Below are 22875 nucleotides of genomic sequence, written 5' to 3' on the forward strand. Positions count from 1 at the left end.
AAAATGTTCCCCTTGAACATTTCACATTTCACCCGTAACCCATGACCTCTAGTTCATGTCTCACTCAACCTCAGTGGAAAAAGCCTGCTTGCATTTACTCTATCTATACCCCTCATAATTTGAGGGGTATCTGTTCAAAATTTACACAGTCACTAAAACAAACCCTTCTGACAACTATTTATTCTCAATCTGATTGATTTTTACGGTGGAATTTCATATGGAGCCTGATTTACGTAGGGCATTCAGAAACCAATGGTGACAAAGACCGCAGAGCACTACAGCTGCTGACTGCACACACCTTGGATATAAATGGCCACAGAGACTTCCCAAAAGCTGCACCTAAATCTTTCTGCCAAGGTTTCAGGTTGCAACTGCCCCACTAATAACTTGATGGGTTTATCACATTGTCTTGATCCCGGCTGGATTATTATGCTTTGTACTGCTGGCCTAAATTGCGTTCTGCTGACAAGCAGGCCAGGTTAATCCAAGGCCGTGACTCTATAAAGGGGTGTGGAGCCCCCAGCGGGGAGAGAGTCTGTGCTAGGTAGCCCTCTCCCCCAAAACTGTACAGTACCGCCTTGTTCAGGGCTCCCTTCGGAAAACAGAGCAGCAGAGCAACTAAGCAGCAGCCATGAACGGCACAGAAGGGGACAATTTCTACGTGCCCATGTCCAACAAGACTGGGGTGGTGAGGAGCCCATTTGAATACCCCCAGTATTACCTGGCCGAGCCCTGGAAGTTCTCAGTGCTCGCTGCCTACATGTTCTTTCTCATAATCACCGGCTTCCCCATCAATTTCCTCACCCTCTTCGTCACCATCCAGCACAAGAAGCTGCGGCAGCCGCTCAACTACATCCTGCTGAACCTGGCCATCGCCGACCTCTTCATGGTGTTCGGAGGCTTCACCACCACCATCGTGACGTCCATGAATGGTTACTTCATCTTCGGACCCGCGGGCTGCAACTTTGAGGGATTCTTTGCTACACTGGGTGGTGAGTGGCGACCCCTCTCTTGCTCCATCCCCCCCACTCCACACACTTCTCTGGGACCTGTACACAGTCCACAGATCCCACAGCAGGTGTGAGGGGTCAAGCACAACCCCTCCCAAACCTTTACCCAGGGATGGGCTCTCCCCAGGTTGCAAGGAGATGGGCCAGGACCCATGCTTTCAAACCAGACACCACCCTGAAGAGGAGCAGGCAGGCGGGGAATCCAGTCTCCCTCACCACAGGGTGAATCCCAATCCTGGGCACGGCAGAAGAGGGACAGACGAGGGGGGAATCCAGTCTCCCTCAACTAGGGTAGATCCTGGACCATTCAGTAGAGGGGCAAGCAAAGAGTCCTGTCTCGACCATTTGGGTGAGAGATAAAAGCCCCCTACTGGCCTTCCCAGCGAGGAGAAGGCATTCAGGCAGGACCAACCCCACAGAAGTCACAAACTAATCATAGTTCCAAGGACATCTCTGCAGGTTGCTGGGAGCACGAGGACATTGTCACCATTCTGGGCACTATACTGAGCAAAGTCCCCAGTGTATGTTTAGAATGTTTCAGGGGCGCCCCACGAGGGAAGTTACTGGCTTGTTCACAAGTCACAACAACTGGGCAATGGGATAATGGGGACAAAGAGGATAACAGTTGTGGAGTGTGGAGCGAACGGGGATGCAGTTGGTGTATGGAAGCAGAACTAGTTTCAGGGTAAGGTGAAATGCAACCACATGGCGCAAGGGTTTTGGAGTTATGTCTTGTGTGTTGTCTCAGATGGTAAGGTCTTGAGGTTACTCCAAGCTGAGGAACTGGTGGGACCTAAGCTGAGCAGCCCAGCATCGGAGGAGAAACTTCAGCCAATTCTTGTGGGAGGGAGGGAGGGTGTGAACAATTGGTTCATCCATTTAATCGGGATCTGAGAAGGTGATGTTAGAGGACGCTCCCCACAAGGTACAAGTTGAACAATCAGCTTTTCTGCCACTGATCATATTGTAGTGTTTAAAACTGATTTGCGGAGACCTACAGATTAAGGTGAGCAAGGATTATGGATTAGTGTAGAGGACGATGGTGTCATTGGCAAAGATGAGGTAGGGAGAGTGGTGAACAGTATGGGGGGTTGGTGGGTGGTGAGTGGGAGCAATGGAAATGAGGATAGACACCCTTGGGGATGCTTCTGGAAAATTAAATGCAAAAGGTAACAGAGCAGAACAACAAAGTTGCCAATTGATTTCAAACCAAGGCAAGTCCATCCATAAAATCTGATTGAGGTCTCAGTTTCCACAAGGTGTGGTTTTGCCAGCAATTGGCCAACACAACAATTCAGATAACAGCTTGGTGGAAGGATGTTGGGAGAATTTTCTGGCTATCTGGATATTGGAGGTTGGGAATGGGGTATGGATGCCTCGGAGGTGACAGGTCAAACATGGAGGGGTCCGTGTGACTAAAGTGTGTTGACATGCATCCTGCTCTGGTCTGGTGTTAGGACATAGCGACTGCCTCAGGCTTCCTGCCTTTTGGGCGAGATGTTAAAACTAAAGCCTCTTTTTTTATTCAGAATGATCCCAGAGTACTCCTTCCCCGCCATGAACCTATTGCTATTTATGTCCACCATAAGACATAGGAGTGGAATCTGGCTGCTCAGCCCATCGAGTCCTCCCCAATATTCCATCATGGCTGACTTGCTATCCTTTTCAACCCCATTCTCCCCATAGCCCTCAATTCCCTCCCTAATCAAGAACCCATCCACCTCCGTCTTAAATCCATCCAATGGTTTGACCTCCACTGCCATCTGTGGCATTGAATTCCTCGGATTTCCCATCCTCTGGGTAAAGAAATTCCTCCTTATCTCTGTACTAAAGGGATGTTTCTGTATTCTGAGGCTGTGCCCTCTGGTCCCAGACCCACCCCCCCCCCCCCCCCCACCATAGGAAACATCCTCTTCACATCCACGCTATCCAGGCCTTTCATTGAGGTTTCAATGAGATTCCCCCTCAATTTTCCATACTTCAGTGAGTACAGTCCCAGAGCTGTCAAATGCTCCTCATATGATAAATCTTTCATTCTCAGGATCATTTTCATAAACATTCCCAATGCTAACACATCCTTCCTTGGATAAGAGGATTCTAGTGACAACAGACTTGTGGTTGTGGACAGCACAACATTAAAGTGAACCCAACACATTAAAAGATGGAGAGAGGCCATTCAGTTGTTCATCAGTTCCATGCTGGCTCTTGGAGCAAAGTCCAATTTGCTCTCTCCTATATCCTGAACCATTACAACAATGCATTACAACATTACAACAATGCTCCTTTCAATAATGCTTTGCTTATTTGCTTATTTGCCCCGCACAACAAGGCATGTTACAGTGTCCTGTTGATCCATTAGCAGATCCGTGGGTCATGGGAGGAAGCTGCATTGTCCAGAGGAAACCCAGGCAGTCATAGGTAGAGTTTGGAAACTTCTCATGGAAAGAATGATGAGAGCTTGGAGCCTGACACTGTGAGGCAAGCCCCTTGTTCTTTTGTCTGGACCAATGTGAGAGAACTTGGAGGGTGAGGGGAGTGAGACCAGACCCAGTTGCTCCCTCCCAGAGCCCAGGGTGATAGGATGAATGTGAGGATAAGTTTCAGAGTCATGACCATACCAAACCCAGCCCCACTCACACACCCAATCTCCACAAACCCACCCACCCACCCATGGTCACACTTACCCCACCTTCTCTGTTTCCATTCACACCCCCACCCTCACCCAACCTTCACAACTACCCGTACTCACATTCAACCCTATCTATACACACCCCCACCCTCCCAACCCCTATCCACACCCCCATCCCCACTCCCTCCCACTCCCACCCACTCACCCACCCACTCCTACTCACTCATCCACCCTCCCCACACCCATCCATACACTCACTGCCCCACTCTCCCAAACCTCACCATCCCACCTACCCACCCACACTCCCAACCCCATCCCACCTCTCACCCATCCTCCCCATTCCCACCCACTTACCTTCCTTCCTATTCACTTACTCACTCACCCACCCTCCCCACATCTACCCACTCATGCTCGCACTTCCTACACCCTCTCCACCATTAAACTGCCCAGCCACCATATTCACATTCTATTTTTCCCTCCTGCCCATCTCCTCCCTACCCTCCCAACTCACTTCCCAACCATGCCTGCAGCCTTCCCCCATTCTCCACCGCCCCACCTCTATCCCCACCACATGACCCATGTGATCCTGGGCAGGTACTGGCTCTGGCACTCATTGACAGCTCACTGCACATAATTAACCATAAAAATCCTTGGAAATATTTTTATCGAACACATATTAGACAGGGAAGTGCCCCTGGGTCCTGGTGACAGGTGGGGACAGGGGTGAGCCTTGGAGACGTGGGCCCTGGTGTTTGAATCAGCTTGTCCCAGAGTCCACTGGCTGGACCCAGACACAATCCAGTCCATTTGCCACAGAATTTTGAGGGGAATGGTCAGCAACAGGAGTGGCATGGTTAGTGTTGTGAATATCGCAGAGCCAGCAATTGGGGCTCGAATCCCGTGTTGTCTGTAAGGCATTTGTACGTTCTCCCTGTGTTTGCATGGGTTTTATCCAGGGGATCCGATTTCCTCCCACTGTTCGAAATATATCAGGTTTTGTAGGTTAATTGGGTTTAATTGGGCAGCACGGACTCGTGGGCTGAAAGGGCCTGTTACCATGCTGTAATGTCTACATTTAACTGCTTAGTTGGGTGGGAGATTGATATTAAAGTGAAATGAAGGCAAGCAAAGCAGTAATTCATCACAAAGAAAGCATTATGAAGAGGGTGAAACAAGATAGAACCATAAAACACCACAGCACAGATACTGGCCATTCAGCCCATTTAGTCTGTGCCAAACTATTATTCTACCCATTCCCACTAACCTGGACCTGGACCACAGCCCCCCCTACCCCAACCATCCATGTACCTATCCGTATTTGTTTTTAAGTGTCAAAGTTGAGCCTGCATTCACCACTTCAGCTGGCAGCTCGTTCCACACACTCACCACTCACTGCGTGAAGAAGTTCCTCCTTCTGTTCGCTTTAAACATTTCACCTTTCACCTTAATCCATGTTCCCTTGTTCTTGTCTCATCTAACCTCTGGAAAATGGCTGTGTGCATTTACTCTATTGATACCCCTCATAATTTGTATACCTCTGTGAAATCTCCCCTCATTTTCCAATCACGGGATCCAATCTGGTTTGTGAGCTTTTCTCTACATCTCTCTCAGTGAGCCTCTGCATTCCTTTCTCCTTCACTCACTTGTACATCCTCCCCTTGAACGTTTGCCTGAAGTACTTGTAGAACATTCCAGGCCCTTCAATCCACAACGTTGTGCTGACCAATGTAACCCTTCCCTCCCTCACACCAATAACCCTCTATTTTTCATACATTCATGTTGCCATCTAAGAGTCTTTTGAGTGTCCCTGTTGTACCAGCCTTTACCCTCACCCCTGGCAATGCATTCCAGGCACTCAGCATTCTCTGAGTAAAAAAAAACATACCACTGATATCTCCCCTAAACTTCCCTCCACTCACCTTAAACAGATGTCCTCTGATGTTTGCTATTGTCACCCCAGGAAGAAGGTGCTGGTTGTCCATCTTATCTATGACCCTCATGATCTTATACACCTCTATTAAGTCATCTCTCATCCTTTTAAGAGAAAAGCCCTAGCTCTGTCAAACTTGCTTCTCCAATCCAGGCAACATCCTAGAAAATCTAATCTGCACCTTCTCTAAAACATTTACATCCTTTCTGTAATGAGGTGACCACTGTAGGACCCACAAATACTGAAACTAAAGAATAATCAACAGAGACCAGAAGAGGTCCAGAAAGAAGATAGAAAGCCCAAAATTATTGATAGTATATAAAAAGAAACCAAAATATTCTGAGATCGTAATGATCTGAGAGTGAGATTGTGGAATTATTGTGGAATTAGGCATGTCATGAGTGTACAAATTATTATGGAATAAGACATGTCATTATAGGTCTACAAACAGCAAAGGAAGGTGTGAGAATTGAAAGGGTGCAAATTCATGTTAAATGTGTCAGGCCAAGGGAAGGACTTGGTTGGAATGCAAATGGTTCAGAGAGAGGCAGCGTGAACAGGATTCACCCGAACTTCAGTGTTGTTCACCTGAGGGAAGATTGAACAGATTGCACCAGGAAAAATAAGAATGGGGAAATAATCTCACAATGGGTCTTTAAAATTACATACAGGTTTGATCAGATGGATTCTGTCTGCTCTGAGGCCCACAACTCTGGGGAAAAAAGGACCGTTTATCCAGTGATCAGTAGAATGCAGAACTTGATCCAGCAGGTGAGATAAGGAGTATAGTGAAGATGCCTTAAAGAAATACAGAGCAGCTGATTAACCCTTTAGATAGTAGAGAGTCCAAAGACTCCCAGGTGAATCCCTGGTTTACCAGTCCCATACTGGCTCCTGTTCCATCCCTCTCAACCTGGCCCCATTACACTGGCTCTCTCCCCTCTGTGAATGGTTGCAGACTTATTTCCCACTGATGCTGTGCGACCTGCTGAGTTTCTCCAGCAGGTCATCCATTGTCTTAGTGAATCCAGAGGTCCAGTTTGTTAAAAGGTACAGAATCCTGCATCTGTCAGTCTGCTGGGCTTAACCTGGAGCTCAGCAGTGAGATTCCCAGTATTCCCAGAAATACTGCACCTGGCAGACTAAACCCCACTAATCTCAGCAGGGAGGAAACAGGAGAAAATTAGGGGCAACAAAGCTAGTTAAGACTTCAATTGGTTCAATGCTTCTAATTATTTTTGGAGTATCCACATTCTTTGAGCTTAGATGTTACAGATTTTGTGTGTTTCGCCTTTTAAATTGTTTCTACCTTTTAATGAACATCAGAGGAGTTTAAAAGGACAAAGATTGCTGGGGGAGCTCGTGGCAGCGTCAGGAGTGATTTTTTTGCTCCCCACTGCCACAAGCATAATAACAGCTCGACAGGCTGTTGGACCCTTGGGGAGCAGGGAGGATGCCTCACTGTGTCAGGAGCTGGTAAGTAGAGGTGTGATTGAAAGCTTGGAGAACAAAAATAATTAGGGCACAGTACAGGCCATTCACCCCAAGATGTTGTGCTGATCTATGTAAACCTATTTCACAACAGTCTAACCCTTCCCAACCTCACACCTGCAGCCCTCTATTTTTCTTACATCCATGTGCCTAAGAACCGTTTAAATGTCCCTATTGTACCAGCCTCCAGCACTAGCCTTGGCAATGAATTCCAGACACCCATTTTTCTCTGTGTAAAAAAAAAACTTACCTCTGACGTTTCCCCTAAACTTTCCTCCACTCACCTTAAAAAGACATCCTCTGGTATTTGCTATTGTCGCCCCAGGAAACAAATGCTGGTTCTCCACCCTATCTCAGCCCTTCATAAACATACACCTCGATTAAGTTGCATCTTATAAGTCGTCTCTCTAAAGAGAAAAGCCCTAGCTCTCTCAACATTTCCTCATAAGAGACATTCTCCAATCCAGGTAACATCCTGGTAAATCTCCTCTGCACCCTCTTCAAAGCTTCTACATCCTTGTAATGAGGTGACCAGAACTGAACACAATACTCCGTGTAGTCTAATCAGAGTTTTATAGAGCTACAGCATTACCTCACAGCTCTTGAACTCACTCCTCTGATTAATGAAGGCCAGCATACAGTTCACCTCCTTAACCACCCTATCAATTTGTGCTGCAATCATACTGGATAGTGTAAATCCTGTATGCTGCCCATACTGGACAGTGCAAATTCTGCATGGTATACATACTGGATAGTGTAAATCCTGTATGCTGCCCATACTGGACAGTGTAAATCCTGCACAGTATACATGCTAGGTGGTGTACACTGGATGGTGCAAATCCTGCATGATGTACACACTGGATATTGTAAATAATGCAAGGTGTACATACTGGACAATGTAAATCTGTTCAGTGTACATACTGGACAGTGTATGTCTTACATAGTGTAGATACTGAACAGTATAAATCCTGCTTGGTGTACATACTGGACGAAGTAAATCCTGCCCAGTCTTCATACTAGATGGTGTAAGTCCTGCATGGTATACATCGTAGAAGGTGTAAATGCTGCACAGAGGACATACTGGATGGTATAAATCCTGTACAGTGTACATACATCATGGTCTAAACCTTATATGGTGTTATATATTGGATGGTGTGAATCCTGTACGGTGAAAATCCTGCATGGTGTACATATTGGCTGGTGTAAATCCTGCCCAATGCATTACTGGACTATGTAAATCTTGCATGATGTACATACAGGATGGTGTAAATCCTACCTGATGTACTTGCTGGATGTTGTACATCCTACCCGGTGTACTTATTGGATGGTGTACATCCAGCCCATTGTACAGACTGGAGAGTGTAAATCCTGAACGGTGAACATAATGAATGTTGTACATGCTGGATGGTAAATCCTGCATGTTGTACATGTTGGATGGTGTAAATCTGGAATGGTGTAAATCCTGCACAGTGTACATACTGGCCAGTGTAAATCCTGTACACTGTACATCTTGGAGTGTAATTTAAAATATTATATCCAAAAATAAAGCAAACACTCACAAGTTTTAACATCCACAAAATGGTTGTCTGCCTTCCTTTATTTCACTCTTCCAACTGTTTCTAACGGTCCCCTTTCCTTCTCCCAGCATGCCCTTGCACCACTAACCTTGCCTAATTACACCTTGCTTATTCACACATGTGTCATCAACCTCCTCACTCTGACCGCATGGGCACGTTACCAACGGCGGCCAGATTACGCATACACACCATGTCCCGCGCACATCACTCCAAATGAAAATTTGAAACGCCAGGTCCAGGTAGGTGCGCAACTGTGAGGAGGCAACTGACTGGATCTAGCCCGCTACAAAGTGGTCTGATGGGCAGACACTCCATCCTGTTCTAGTCCAGTATTGCCAGGCAGGCATTGGAGAATCCAACAGGCAGGGGATCAGATGTCTCTCTGTGTCAGTAGTGCCAAAGCAAATGGGGCATCGACGTACACAGGCTTTAAACAATCGACAGAAACAGAGTCGGTATTACCATTCTGCCGGATCATAAAATACTTAAAATTTCATTCCATGACTCATAAGGGCCGTCATATACCAGCTGGAGTGGCCAGCAAACCACGTCATGATGCATGGACACATGATTACGGATTTGTATACCATGCGGAACATAAACTGCGTTTGGTGAACATCGGATAGGAATACCTTCATATTCTCCCAAAGATGGTGGGCATAATTTGATGGTTCATAGAGTGAAGTCCCAATGCATAGCTCCATAATTTCACCAGGTAGAGTTAGTGTGGTTTCATATACTGACTCCACAGCCAAATACCCAAGATCCTCTTTCATAACTATGTGCACAGCAAGGAGAATCATGAGCAAATGCTCACTCCAAGGAAACACATCATCCCCTGCCATTAATGCAGCCTTCAACTGTCAGTGGAAATGCTCCACAAGCCCATTGGATTGTAGATGGTAGGCTGTATTACGAATATGGGTGGTGCCCAACAATTCCTTTAAAGCTCAAAACAATGGCAATTCAAACTGACTCCCTTGATCCGTGGCAATTGTCTTTGGGACACCAAAAGAAGAAACCCAACGATCAATGAAAGCCCGAGCCACAGTCTCCGCAGAGATATTGGTGATAGGAATGGCCTCCTGCCATCTGGTAACTCAGTCCTCGCATGTGAGAAGATAAGTGAATCCTCTCGCTGGAGGAAGTGGACCGACCAATTCTAATAAGTGCACATGAGTGAAACGAGCATCTGGAACAAAAAAATCCCCAAGCCTGGACTTCGTGTGTCTTGAGATTTTCAAAGGCTGACATGGCAAACACATCCTTGGCCATACTCCCACATCCTGCTTGACTTGAAGCCAAGTAAAGCGATCTGTAATGAACTATATCAATGTTTTAATGCCTGGGTGGGACATGTTATGCAGGACCATAAAATCCTCCCGCTGCATTATCATGGGTACAAAAGGCCTTGGTCGACCCATGGAAAAGTCACACATTAATGTCTCACCAGAATTGTCGAAGCGTATATCTTTTAGGCACAAACGAATGTTGATTTGTTGATATTGAATGAGATCGGGATCATTGTGCTGCGACTGAGCCATTTTCAGAAAATCAATGATCGTATGTAACTCATCAATATCTCATCTGGACAGGGCATCAGCCTCCAAATTTGCATTCCCCACAACATGTCTAATGAAATTTGCAGAATGAAATCCAAATGCTATACCTCATAGGTGTATACATGCAGTATATGTAAGTGGTCGGCAGTTGGAATAAATGGTAAAAGCTCGTCCTTCCAACCAGAAACGGAAATGCTGTATTGCAAGGTAGATCACCAGGACCCCACGTCTGAAAGTATGTATTTTGATTGAGCAGGTGACACTTTGGCTGAAAAGAATGCCAGTGGCTCCAATGTCTCGCCGACTATTTGCTCTAAAACAGTTCCTGCTGCACTCTCAGAGGGGTCCATGATGAGAGAGAGGACAGCAATGGGCATCTGATGCACTTGCATGGTAACTTCCACCAGGGCAGTTTTCACCTCAGTGAAAGCCCGAATGGCCTTGTTGCCCAAATGCAATGGTCTTTTAGAAACTGCCTTATCCAACCCCTTGAGTAGGTTGGTCAAGGACAAGAGGAATGCAGCCATTTTAGGTAAGAACCGGTAGTAAAAATTAACCATCCTTGAAATTGCTTTAACTAGCCAAATGTAATGGGTGTAGGAAAATCTTGAATCTCCTTCACCTTCACTTCCTCTGGCAAAACACTCTCTGTTTTAACCTTGTGCCCTAAAAACGTCTTGAAAGGATTGATAATAATATCAAACTCATCGAGACTCTGGAATAGTTTAAAAAGATTGTCCTTGTGTTCTGTTCATTGACACTCACCACAAGGATGTCATCAATGTAAGTGGAGAGGACGTGATCCATAAATTGCTGAAACGTTTGAGCTGTATTCCATAATCCAAAAGGCAATGGTCACCAAATGTGACCATTGTTGGGAACTTCCAATTTGACCTACCCAAATGCTCCGGCAACCGGTTTATCCTCACAGCTATCTATTTTCACCAGAAGACATTGTGAACCAGCAGGGTCACCACTTGTAGGAGTGTTATTTAAAATATTATATCCAATAATTAAGCACTCACAAATTTTAACATCCATAAAATGGGCATCTGCCTTCCTTCATTTGACTCCTTCCAACTTTTTAAATGGTCTTGTTTCCTCCTCCCAGCACATTCTCCATGCCACTCACACGGTTGACATAACGGTTAGTGGAATTCCTCGCCATGACCGCATGAGCAACCGGTTTTACTTTATCAATGGTGGTTGGCTTGCAGAGGTGCACCACCACCCATGTGCATCACTCCAAACAATCACGCACAGTGGCAGGCCTTGTGAAGTACACTACCATGACAGTGTAGGTACCTGGAAGAAGTAAATACTGCACATTGTGTAAGTCCTACTCGGTGTACATATTGGACAGTGTAAAATCTGCATGGTATACATACTGGACAGTGTAAATCCTCCACAATAAACACACTGGATGGTTTAAAACCTGCACAGATCCATACTGGATGGTGTAAACCCTGCATGGTGTAAATACTGAACAGTATAAACCCATGGTATTCATACTGGATGATGTAAATACTGCAATGTGTACAAACTGGACGATGTAAATCCTGCATGATGTATATACTGTACGGTGTAAACCTGCATGGTACAGACTAAATGTTGTAAATCCCACCCTATGTACATACTAAATGGTGTAAATCCTGCTAGATGATGTAGATACTGGACGGTGTAAATCTTGCATGGTCTACATATACTTGGACAGTATTAATCCTGCACGGTGTATGATACTGGATGGTGTAAATCCTGATGGTACATACTACTAGATAGTATAAATCCTTTACAGTGTACATACTGGATATTTTAAATTGTGCACAGAGTACATACTGGAAGTGTAAATCTTGTATGGTGTATGTACTAGATTATGTAAATTCTATATAGTATTCCTACTGGGCAGCAAAATACAGGATGATGTAAATCCTACATACTGGAAGGTGCACATACTGGAGGTATAAATCCTGTATGGTTTTCATACTGGATGGTGTAAATCCTGTATGGTTTTCATACTGGATGGTGTAAATCCTACCTGGTTACATTGTGGACGTTGTAAATCCTGCATGGTATACCTACTGGAATGTGTAAATTCTGAATGGTGTACACACTGGTTGGTGTATAACCAGAACTGTGTACGTGCTAGATAGTATTAATCAGGGTGCACATATGGGGCAGTGTAAATCCTGAATGGTGTACAAACTGGATGCTGTAAATCCTGGACAAAGTACATACTGGACAGTATAAATTCTACCTGGTTACACACTGGATGATTTAAATCCTGCAAAGTGTACATAGTGGATGTTGTAAATCCTGACCAGTACATACTGGATGGTGTTAATCTTCACAGTGTACATGTTGGATAGTGTAAATCCTGCACAATGTACATAGTGAATGGTGTAAATCCTGAATGATGTACATACTGGATGGTGTAAATCCTGAACAGTGTGGATGGTGTAAATACTGGATGGTTTTAATCTTCATGGTACACATACCAGATGAGCACCTTCGCTTTGTCTGCTGCAATAATGTGGACCTCCCAGTGGCCAACCATTTTAAGTAAACACTCCATTCCCACACCAACATGGCCTCATGCACTGCCAAACTGAGGCTACTGCAAATTGGAAAATCAATACCTAATATTCTGTCTGGACACTCTCCATCCAGACGGCATTAACATCGACCTCTCCGTTTTCCATTACCCTCCCCTGCCTCTCTGTCTCTCTTTTTTCCTATCCCTCTGTCTCCTTTCCTCCAGCTTCCAACCAACTTCTCTCTGCATTCAGAGAGCTACCTCCTCTCCCTATGAGTTTTCAGCTTTTTTCTTTTCAACCCTCACATTCATACCCACCCATGACCTGTTGGCCTGTGCTTCTCCCCTTGCCCTTCGTTCTGGGACTTTACTTGCTGGAGATTAGAAGGTTGAGGGTAGAAAGGCCTGGATAGTGTGAATATGGAGAAGATGATTCATCAGGTGGGGGAGTCTGGGACCAGAGGGCACAGCTTCAGAACACAAAACCATCCCTTTAGAACACACAATAAGGACATCCTTGATCCAAAAGGTGAATCTGTGCAATTATTGCCACAGACATCGGGTAAGTTTAAATCAAAGGTAGATAGGTTCTTGATTAGGAAGGGAATTAGAGGAGAAGGTAGGAGGATGGGGTTGAATTGGATAGTAAATCAGTCATGGTGGAATAATGGGGCAGACTTGATGGGCCAAATAATCTAATTCTGCTCCTCTAGCTTCTGGTCTATGGGATGCTGTTGTTTGTTTTGTACCAGGTAATTTGTGTTGAGGAAGGGATGTTCATTGATTGCAGCTGAGGGCTGTTGGATGTTCCTGAGTTTGGAAGGGATGAATCGCTGGGCACTGGGATTTGTCACTGGTGACCAAGTGTTTCTGAAGGGCGGTTTGGCGCTGGGTTTCCGACCGACATTGTGCCAGTGGGTTTGTGTGTATGTGGTGGTGGGGGGTTGGTGGGGGGTGTGGGCTGGTTTTTACTCAGGTGTTGCAACATCAGCGAGGATTTCCCACCTCCTTTTTGCTTCCTCTCAGGTGAAGTCGCCCTTTGGTGCCTTGTGGTTCTCGCCATTGAGCGTTACGTGGTCGTCTGCAAGCCCATGAGCAACTTCCGGTTTGGCAGCCAGCATGCCATCATAGGCGTGGCCTTTACCTGGATCATGGCGTTGTCCTGTGCTGGACCCCCACTCTTCGGATGGTCCAGGTAGCCCCCATTTAGGTTTTTCTTCTCCTGCCTGTTCCTCACAGCCCCTCCCCTCCACCCTCACCGAAATTACTTCCTAATATGTTTTATGTTTCACTTGTGTCCAATTGATCTCACGTGCTTACCTTGGGAGTATTCTGTCAGAATAAATGCAGTGTATACTTTACATAGACTACACCCAAACAGATGGGCCTTTCACAACGCAGGTGCCCACCAGTTCCTGGGGAGCACTCTCACCAGCCCCACTCCCCACACCACCTCCCCCACCTCCATTCACAGAATACTGCAACACAGAAACAGGCTCTTTGGCCCATCTCATCCATGCACTGACCTGCACATGGGCCGTATCCCTCCATACTTCTCCCATCCATGGACCTGTTGAAAATTTTCATAAATGGTGAATTTGAGCCTACATTCACCACTTCAGCTGGCAGCTCGTTCCACACTTCCACTAACCTTTGTGTGTAGAAGTTCACTCTTGAACTTTTCCCCTTTCACTCTTAACCCATGTCCTCTGGTTTGTATCTCATGTAACTTCAGTGCAAAAAGCCTACTTGTATTTATTCTGTCTATACCTTAACTATGTAAACCTCTCTCAAATCTCCCCTCATTCTCCAACACTCCAGGGAATAAATTCTTAACCTGTTTAACCTTTCCCTGTAACTCAGTTCCTCAAATCCCAGCAACATTCTGGTAAATCTCTGTACTCTTTCTATCATATTAATATCTTTTTTATAGTTAGGTGACCAAAATGCAGACAATACTCCAAAGTTGGCCTCATCAATGTCTTATACAACTTTACCATAACATCCCAACTCCTATATTCAATATTTTGATTTATGAAGGCCAATATGCCAAATGCTCTCTTTACAACCCTACCCACCTGTGACACCAATTTCAGGGAATTGTATTTCCAAATTCCTCTTTTCCGGTGGACTCCTGGAACTATTCCCTCTCTCACCTCTTCTCTGGCTCCCCTTTGAATCCTTCTGTGATTTACCAACACCAGGGGGGTAGAAAATAACCTGTGACTGGGGGGGGGAAACAGATAAACTCCACACAAATATCTCCCAAGGTCAGGATGCAAACCTGGTTCTTGGAGCTGTGAAGGAGCCCATTAGTCCATTCCCCACTGACCCGTTCCCCCACTGACCTGTTCCGCCACTGACCCATGCCCTCACTGGCTCATTCCCCATTAACCCATTTCACTACTGACCCATGACTCCACTGACTTGTGCCCCCTGACCCATTTCCCCACTGAGCCATTGCCCTTGAACCATGCCCCACTGACCTGTTCCCCCACTGACTCATTGCTCCACTGACCCACTTCCTCTCTGATCCATGCCCCCCCCCCCAATGAATGCCCCCATTAAACTGTGCCACCACTGTCCCTTGCCCCCCTGTCCCATGTACTCCCTGGCATAAATGCATTCATTTACAATAGCTGGTCTGTATGCCAGAGTCAGGTCATCTGAACCCCTTGCTGCCACTGAATGGTGGTCTAGGTGGAATCTCACGGCAGTGGATTCCACTGACCCTAGACTTCATGCGCAACATCTCATCTCACCTTTCCTCTCCTTACAAAAGATATCAAACCAAAAGCTCGGACTCCTTTTGAGAATCCATCAGTCCAAGAAGCCCTCTCCTGTCTCCAGACCAACATTTCTCCTCATCCGTCTCTTTGGTCAGTGTCTCCCACATCTGTAAGAGCTATCTGTTGGTTGCACTTTGCACCACCGAGTAGAGACAGAGGTTGTGAATTAGCCGGCACACTGCAAGCTTGTGGAAGATTCCATGCAAACATCTGTCTCCCTCCATTTGTTCTTTCTCTGTCCAGGTACATTCCAGAGGGGATGCAGTGTTCATGTGGGGTCGACTATTACACTCTGAAGCCTGAAGTGAACAATGAGTCCTTTGTCATCTACATGTTCACCGTCCATTTCAGTCTGCCTCTGACAGTGATATTCTTTTGTTATGGCCGTCTGGTCTGCACAGTCAAAGAGGTACATTTCTGAACTGTTTCTGCTTGACCAGACTGTTCCCAGGAGTGACGTTATTGGGATATGGGAGACTCCAGAGGCAGCAAGCATCAACTGTGCTGTGTTGGACTGGAGACTGTTTTGTCTGTGGAGAAAGACATGAGGAGTGGGGAAGTTGGGGCAGTCAATGGTAATGTCTCGGGAAAAGTCAGTGTTACAGTTGAGGAAGTGCTGAAGGTCCAGATGTAGGTGACCCTGGGCCGGATCAGATTTATCCCAGGAAGCTCGAGGAAATTACAGGTGCCCTGGCTGAGATTTATAAGGCATCATGAAGTACAGGTAAGGTTCCAGAAAGACTGGAGGGTGGCAAATGTTGTGCCTCTATTCCAGAAGAGCTGTAGGAGAAGCCTGTGAACTATAGGCCAGTGAGCCTCACATCTGTGGTTGGTAAGTTAGTAGAGTATTCTGAAGGAGTCAAGATTCAAAATTCCAGATTCCTTTTAGATTCAGATTTCTTGCTAGAGTATATACAACTCTTTCCTCTGATTTTTTTTTCTGCAGGCAAGGCAGAATTACCACTTATTGGTAGTGCAAAACAAAATTCTACATAAGCATGTAAACAAATGAAGAAATGTAAACAGATAACAAATATAAACAAACTGTACAATACAGAGAGAATAAAAAAATCAATAAAGTGCACAAGTAAGAATCCTTAAATGATTTCCTGATTGAGTTTGTTGTTGAGGAGTCTGACGGCGAAGGGGTAACAGCTGTTCCTGAACCTGGTGGTGCGCGTTTTGTGGCACCTAGACCTCTTTCCTGTTGGCAGCAGTGAGAACAGAGCGTTTGCTGTTTTCATGAAATAGTGCAGAACAGGAAATATTACAAAATATTTCCTTGTGCCTGCCATAAAGACAAAGAGTTGCCATAATCATCACCTGATGTCCCTTACAGTAAGAGAAAGAAGCAAAAGAGACTCCCTTCAGAGTCACTGCATGTCCATGGATTCACCTCCAGCACTCCCGCAGCCTCTGCAGGCACACAGACTTCTGTTCGATCCATCATCAACCTGAGCTCCAGATCCAAACCTTCGACACCATCAGGAAGCCTTCATTCCCCGAGGCCCTTCAGGAGCCCGTCTTGGCCTTAGCACCCTCTTGAACCCTGGCTCTGATACCTGGTTCCCACAAGGAAGTCTCCAGCACCCCTCAGTCTGTGTGGGTCGCTCAGCAGTTGAGCCCTTTGCTGGTCCGTCACCATGGTCACCATCCTGTAGGGTCATCTCCTCTGCTTCTGCTTCTCCTTCTCAACAGGGGGTAGTTCTCCCCATTTCTGGTGCTCTGCACTGGACCGCTGCTCCCCCAGGAGTCTGCAACCCCTCATAGCTCCTGCCATGCATAGACACCAACATCTTGGGCACAGACCCCAAGGTTGCAGGATTTTATAAATAAAACACCATTGACTCCATTAGGATCATGCGATTGAACCCTTCAAAACAGCGACGTGTCTTTGCTCTCTGGCCTCCTGGGTCAGCACCAGCAGTAGGACTGCAGTTAACGCACCGCCGTGTTTCCAGGGAGAAGACATACATGGACTTGGATGGACAAGGACTGATGAGGAAGAGTCAGGATGTTTTTGTAAATAGGAGATCATATCTCACCAATCTATTTGAGGTTTTTAGAGATGTGACCAAGAAGGTCAGCGGGGGCAGAGCTGTAGAAGTTGGAGCTAGGAATTTCAGTAAGGCATTCGATGAGGTTCCATTGGCTGCTCTAGAAGGTTAGATCACATGGGATCCAAGGTGAGAGAGCAGAATAGACAGAATATTGGCTTCATAGGGTGATGGTGGAAAGTTGTTTTTCATGCTGGAGCCCTGTGACTACTGGTGTGCCACAGGGGTTGGTGCTGGTCCATTGCTGCTTGTCAATGGTTTAGATGAAAATGTACATTTCATGATTAGGAAGTTCGCAGATGACATTAAAGTGTCTGGTATTGTGGACAGTGAAGACAGATGCCAAAGAATGCAGCAGGATTTTGATTGGTTGAGCAGGTGGGCAGGGGAATGTGAGGGGTTGCAATTTCGGAGGTCTAATGTGGGGAAGGCCCACAGAGTGAATGGTAGGGATCTGGGAGTGTTGCAGAGCAGATGGATTTGGGAATACAGGTACCTAGTACCTTGAATGTGGAGTCACAGGTAGATAAGGTGGTCAAAATCCTTTTGGCTCATTGGCTTTCATCACAGAATATTAAAATAGAAGTTGGAAGGACATGTTTCAGTTGTATAAGCTGTTGGAGAGGCCTCATTTGTAGTATCATATTCAGTTCTGTTCACTGTGTTATAGGCTGGAGATGGTGCAGAGGAGATTCACAAGGATGTTCTCACAACTCAGGGCCTGAGCTATAGGGAGAGGTTGAACAGGCTGGGGCTTTATTCACTGGAGTGCAGAAGGATGAGGGGATGATCTCACAGAGGTGTACAGAATCATGAAGAAATAGAATGAGTGAATGCAGAGAGTCTTCTGCCCAAAGTAGGGGAATTGGTTCAGAGGACATGGGTTTAAGGTGATGAGGGGGCGAGATTGAACAGGAATCTGAGGGGACAACCTTTTTACACAGAGGGTGGTGGGTGTATAGAATTGGCTGCCGGAGGAAGTGGTTGAGGCAGGGACTTGTGCAATGTTCAAGAAAAAAATTGGATGGACACAGGAAGGGTCTGTTTGGAAGTATATGGGGCAAATGCAGGCAGGTGGGACTAGTGTGGTGGGATATTTTGTTTGGCATGGGCAATTGGCCTGAAGGGCCTGTTTCCATGCTTTGTGACTCTTGGATATTCCCTGAAAGACGTTTAGGAGTGATCGCATCCATGGGTATTGTCTGGTGCCAGTTCATTGGGTACACCCTTCAAGCTTCATCTGGTGGAGGTAATGTGCTGGTAGGCCCAGACCATAGCCATCAGGCTACATTGGGATGTGACCAGCTCTCTGACTCCTGGCTGGTTTGAACGAAAGATGTGGAGGAATTCCAAGTGGATCATGTATTTGCTGAAAGGGAAGATGTGGACTGTTGAGAGTCCAGTACCAGCACTCCTTCTTAGATGCTTACTATGCCCTTGTTTGTTGTCTCTAGGCTGCAGCCCAGCAACAAGAGTCTGAGTCCACGCAGAGGGCAGAGAGGGAGGTCACCCGCATGGTGGTTATCATGGTAATCGCCTTCCTGGTCTGTTGGTTGCCGTATGCTGGAGTAGCAGTCTACATCTTCACCAACCAAGGCAGCGAATTCGGCCCCATCTTCATGACCATCCCAGCATTCTTTGCCAAAAGTTCTGCACTCTATAACCCTCTCATCTACATCCTGATGAACAAACAGGTAGGAACACCACCCTCTGCTCGCTTGTTCAAGAACACCCTCACTTCTCTTTCCGTTACTATTCCCTCATTCTCTTTCATTATCTCTCTCACTCTTTCTCTGTTGTTCTTTTTATTAGTCTCTCTTCCCCCTCACTGTCTTTCTCTCATTCTCCCTGTTGCTCACTCTCTCGCCCTCACCCTTTCATTATTTCTTTCTCACTATCTCTCTCTCACTCTTTCTCTATCTCTAACTATATCTTTCTCTTCCTCTCTCTCTCTCTCTCCCTGTGATGAGAGCAATCTCATGTTCTCTCTTTGCCCTTCTGAATTCCTATGAACTGTTCCCCTGCACTTTTTATACGTGAAAAGGGATTTGTTTCATTCACACTGTTTTGATCGGATGTAAGCCTTCTTTTTTTTTCTGAGCCTCAATATCCCTTCCCTAAATGTACCCGCTTTGCTCTTCATGCTGATGGGAACGTCCCATCCTTTATCTCTATATCCCACTTTCACTCCGTCCCATAACCTGAAAGTATCCTCTCCCAATGAACCTCAGCAGGTCCTTGCCCATTACCTCCTAAATCAGCTTTGTCCCACTTGTGAACTAGTCCCATCTTCCCGCAGAAGTATTTAAGAACTAATAGAGTCCTAATCACTGGACCCCCAGTGCTCCTCCACTGTTACGTCAGTCACTTGCCCTGTCGCATTCTCTAGTGGGAGGTCCAGTGTTGTGCTCTGTCTGGTAAAATGTTGATTGAGGAAGCTCTCTTGGACACATTAAACAAATTCCACCCCATCCTGGCCTTTTGTTTTTTTGGTTCCCAATCAATATTTGGGAAGTCTTTTTTTAATCTTTTAAAACCTTTGAAGTTAAAATGTCCCAGGAATACTTCTCTCATTCTTACAGCTATCTGCAATCTCCCTACACATCTGCTCTTCCAATTACCATTCACGAGTGGGTAGCCCATAATTAGTCAATAATATTCAATAATACTCTCTCCACCCAGATGGCATTAACAATGACTTCTCTAGTTTCCATTAAACCCCTCCCTTGGGTCCCTCTCCTTCCCTATCCCTCTGTCTCCTTTCCTCCAGCTCCCCACCCCTTTCCCCTATAGAGCCCGTCGAAAGAACCAAAGACTCGTTGATCCAAGCCAAGGCTTTTATTAACTAGAAGACTGGAGCGTATCACATGTAGGTCGACCAGTCCAGAATGACCTGGTCTGGCTTGGAGCAATCCTTTAAGACCTTCCAGTAGGTGTGGCTACGCTCTCAGCCAATCACAGTCATCCTACACTACAATCGGTACATATACACATTGGTGATAGAATCTGTACTATCACATTCACCCCTTCTTTGAGAACTGAGCCCAGGGTGGATGGAGGGCAGTAAAAAAAAAGGGCCTGGTGGAGGTTAGAGGTCAGGGAGTCTGACCATCCGGCATGATCGCCATGTTGCCGGGATTGGGGTCACTGGAGTCGTGTTGCCAGCAGCTCGTCGAGTGCGGCCACTGCTTCGCTTGATTCCCCAACAGCATTGTCGACAGTCTGGCCTGAGCTGGTGGGGTGGTGCTGGTCCCTCCATTCGAGCACATGACCTGAGGGGAGAAGGATTTGGGAGAGGTTGGGTTAAAGGCACTGCTGGGCCTGATCCGGCTTGGGCTAGGTCCCTTACTGAGACTATGTCCTCCCACCCGTCTGGGTACTCAATGTAGGCATAATGCGGGTTCGCATGGAGCAGAGTCACTCTGGCAACCAATGGGTCGTTCTTTGAGTACCAGACATGGCGTTGCAGGAGGACCGGCCCAGGAACCATGAGCCACGCTGGTATGGTTGTTTCCGATTCAGATTTCCTTGGGAAGGAGAATATCCTTTCATGGGGGCTGGCATTGGTCGCGGTGCATAGGAGGGAGCAGATGGAGTGTAGGGCACTAGTGCGCTCGTCCTGCCAGTGAGAGGTAGGGAGACCTTTGGACCGGAAGGCAAACGTAACCGCTTTCCATATGGTGGCATTCTCTCTTTCGACCTGCCCATTACCACGTGTGTTATAGCTGGTGGTCCTGCTTGAAGCAATACCATGCTCCAGAAGGTACTGCCATAGCTCCGCACTCATAAATGAGGACCCCCTGTCACTGTGGATGTAACTGGGGTACCCGAAGATGGCGAAGATACTGTGCAGGGCCTCTATGACTGAGGAGGCGGTCATGTCCGAGCAGGGCACAGCGAACGGGAAGCGGGAGTACTCGTTGATGGCCATAAGGATGTAGGTATTACGATTGGTTGACGGTAGGGGCCCCTTGAAGTCCACGTTGAGACACTCAAAGGGGTGGGTGGCCTTGATGACGTGGGTGTTCTCTTGACGGAAGAAGTGGGGTTTGTACTCAGTGCACACCAGGCAGGCTCAGGTCATGGAGCGAATCTCCTCGACCGTGTAGGGCAGGTTGCGAGCTTTGACAAAGTGAGTGAACCTAGTGACCCCTGGATGACAGAACTCCTCGTGGAGTCTCTGCATGTATGTTGGCGCAGGTCCCCCTGGAGAGCGCATCAGGTGGGTCGTTGAGTTTACCAGGCCGATACAATATGTCATAATTAAAGGTGGAGAGTTCGATTCTCCACCTGGCGATTTTGTCATTCTTGATCTTACCTTGCTGGGCATTGCTAAACATGAAGGAGACTGCACGTTGGTCGGTCAGCAGTGTTAAGCGCCTGCCAGTGAGGTAGTGTCTCCAATGACGTACTGCTTTGACTATGGCCTGGGCCTCCTTCTCGACAGAGGAGTGTCGGCTCTCTGGACCCTGGAGGGTTCTGGAGAAGAAGGCTACCGGCCGGCCAGCCTGGTTCAAAGTGGGTTGTACCTTGCGTACTTTGCGTCTGCCCCGTGATGTCAGGCGCTTCGCACGGTGGAGCCCTCGCTCTCATTGGAGGAGAGTTCTGTGGAAGTGTTTGAATGGGAGAGTGGTGGTTGGGCTTCACACGAGGCACTGTGTTTGACGGCGGCAATTTTGGAGTGACAGACTACAGCAAAGTGGCCATTTTTAAGGCACTTCTGGCATCTAGCTTTTCTCGCCAGGGACTGGGACCTGCTGTGCTTGTCCTTCCCGCAGAAATAACACTTCGGGGTCGCATCGGGAAGCATAGCGGCAGCCGACAGGCCATCGGTGTGCCGGGGGGGTAGTAGGGTAGAGGGAGGGCATCCTACTCACATCAGAACGTGGGGTCCAGCCCCGAGAGTACACGTCCATTCTTAAGACCGCATCTTCCATTGTCTCTGCGATCTGGATAACATCCTCTAGGTTTTCTCCCCTGTGCTCTAGCAGGCACTGCCTCACCTCATTCGATTGAACCCCGGCCACATAAGCATCCCGAATGAGATCGTCTGTGATCTCAGCAGCAGTTCTGTCTGCAGGCACAGTCCCTGCCCATTGCCCTTAGTGCTTGAATATAAGTTATACAGGACTCACCGGGCTGTTGCCTCCTTATTTCAAGTTTGTACTGAGCATAGACCCTGTTCACCGGTCGCTCGTAGAGTCCTTTCAGCACCTTCATGGCTGCGGCTTAAGTGGTCGTATCCTGGATGCTCTGGTAGACTCTAAGGGACACCATAGTCATCAATATTAGTAGTC

The 22875-nt window shown here is 46.8% G+C and overlaps 1 protein-coding gene across 1 annotated transcript in view; it reads left to right on the plus strand.

Moving 5' to 3' along the window:
- Window positions 1-631: 631 nt before the first annotated feature.
- Window positions 632-22875, plus strand: part of LOC138763168 (rhodopsin) — a 28036-nt gene continuing 5792 nt past the window's right edge. Inside the window, exons 1-4 of the mRNA XM_069936896.1 lie at window positions 632-992; window positions 13759-13927; window positions 15765-15930; window positions 19033-19272. Coding sequence (XP_069792997.1) covers window positions 632-992; window positions 13759-13927; window positions 15765-15930; window positions 19033-19272 — 936 coding nt within the window. The remainder of the gene's footprint in view (window positions 993-13758; window positions 13928-15764; window positions 15931-19032; window positions 19273-22875) is intronic.

The sequence above is a fragment of the Narcine bancroftii genome, chromosome 5, assembly GCF_036971445.1.
Source record: "Narcine bancroftii isolate sNarBan1 chromosome 5, sNarBan1.hap1, whole genome shotgun sequence".
Classification (NCBI taxonomy): domain Eukaryota; kingdom Metazoa; phylum Chordata; class Chondrichthyes; order Torpediniformes; family Narcinidae; genus Narcine; species Narcine bancroftii.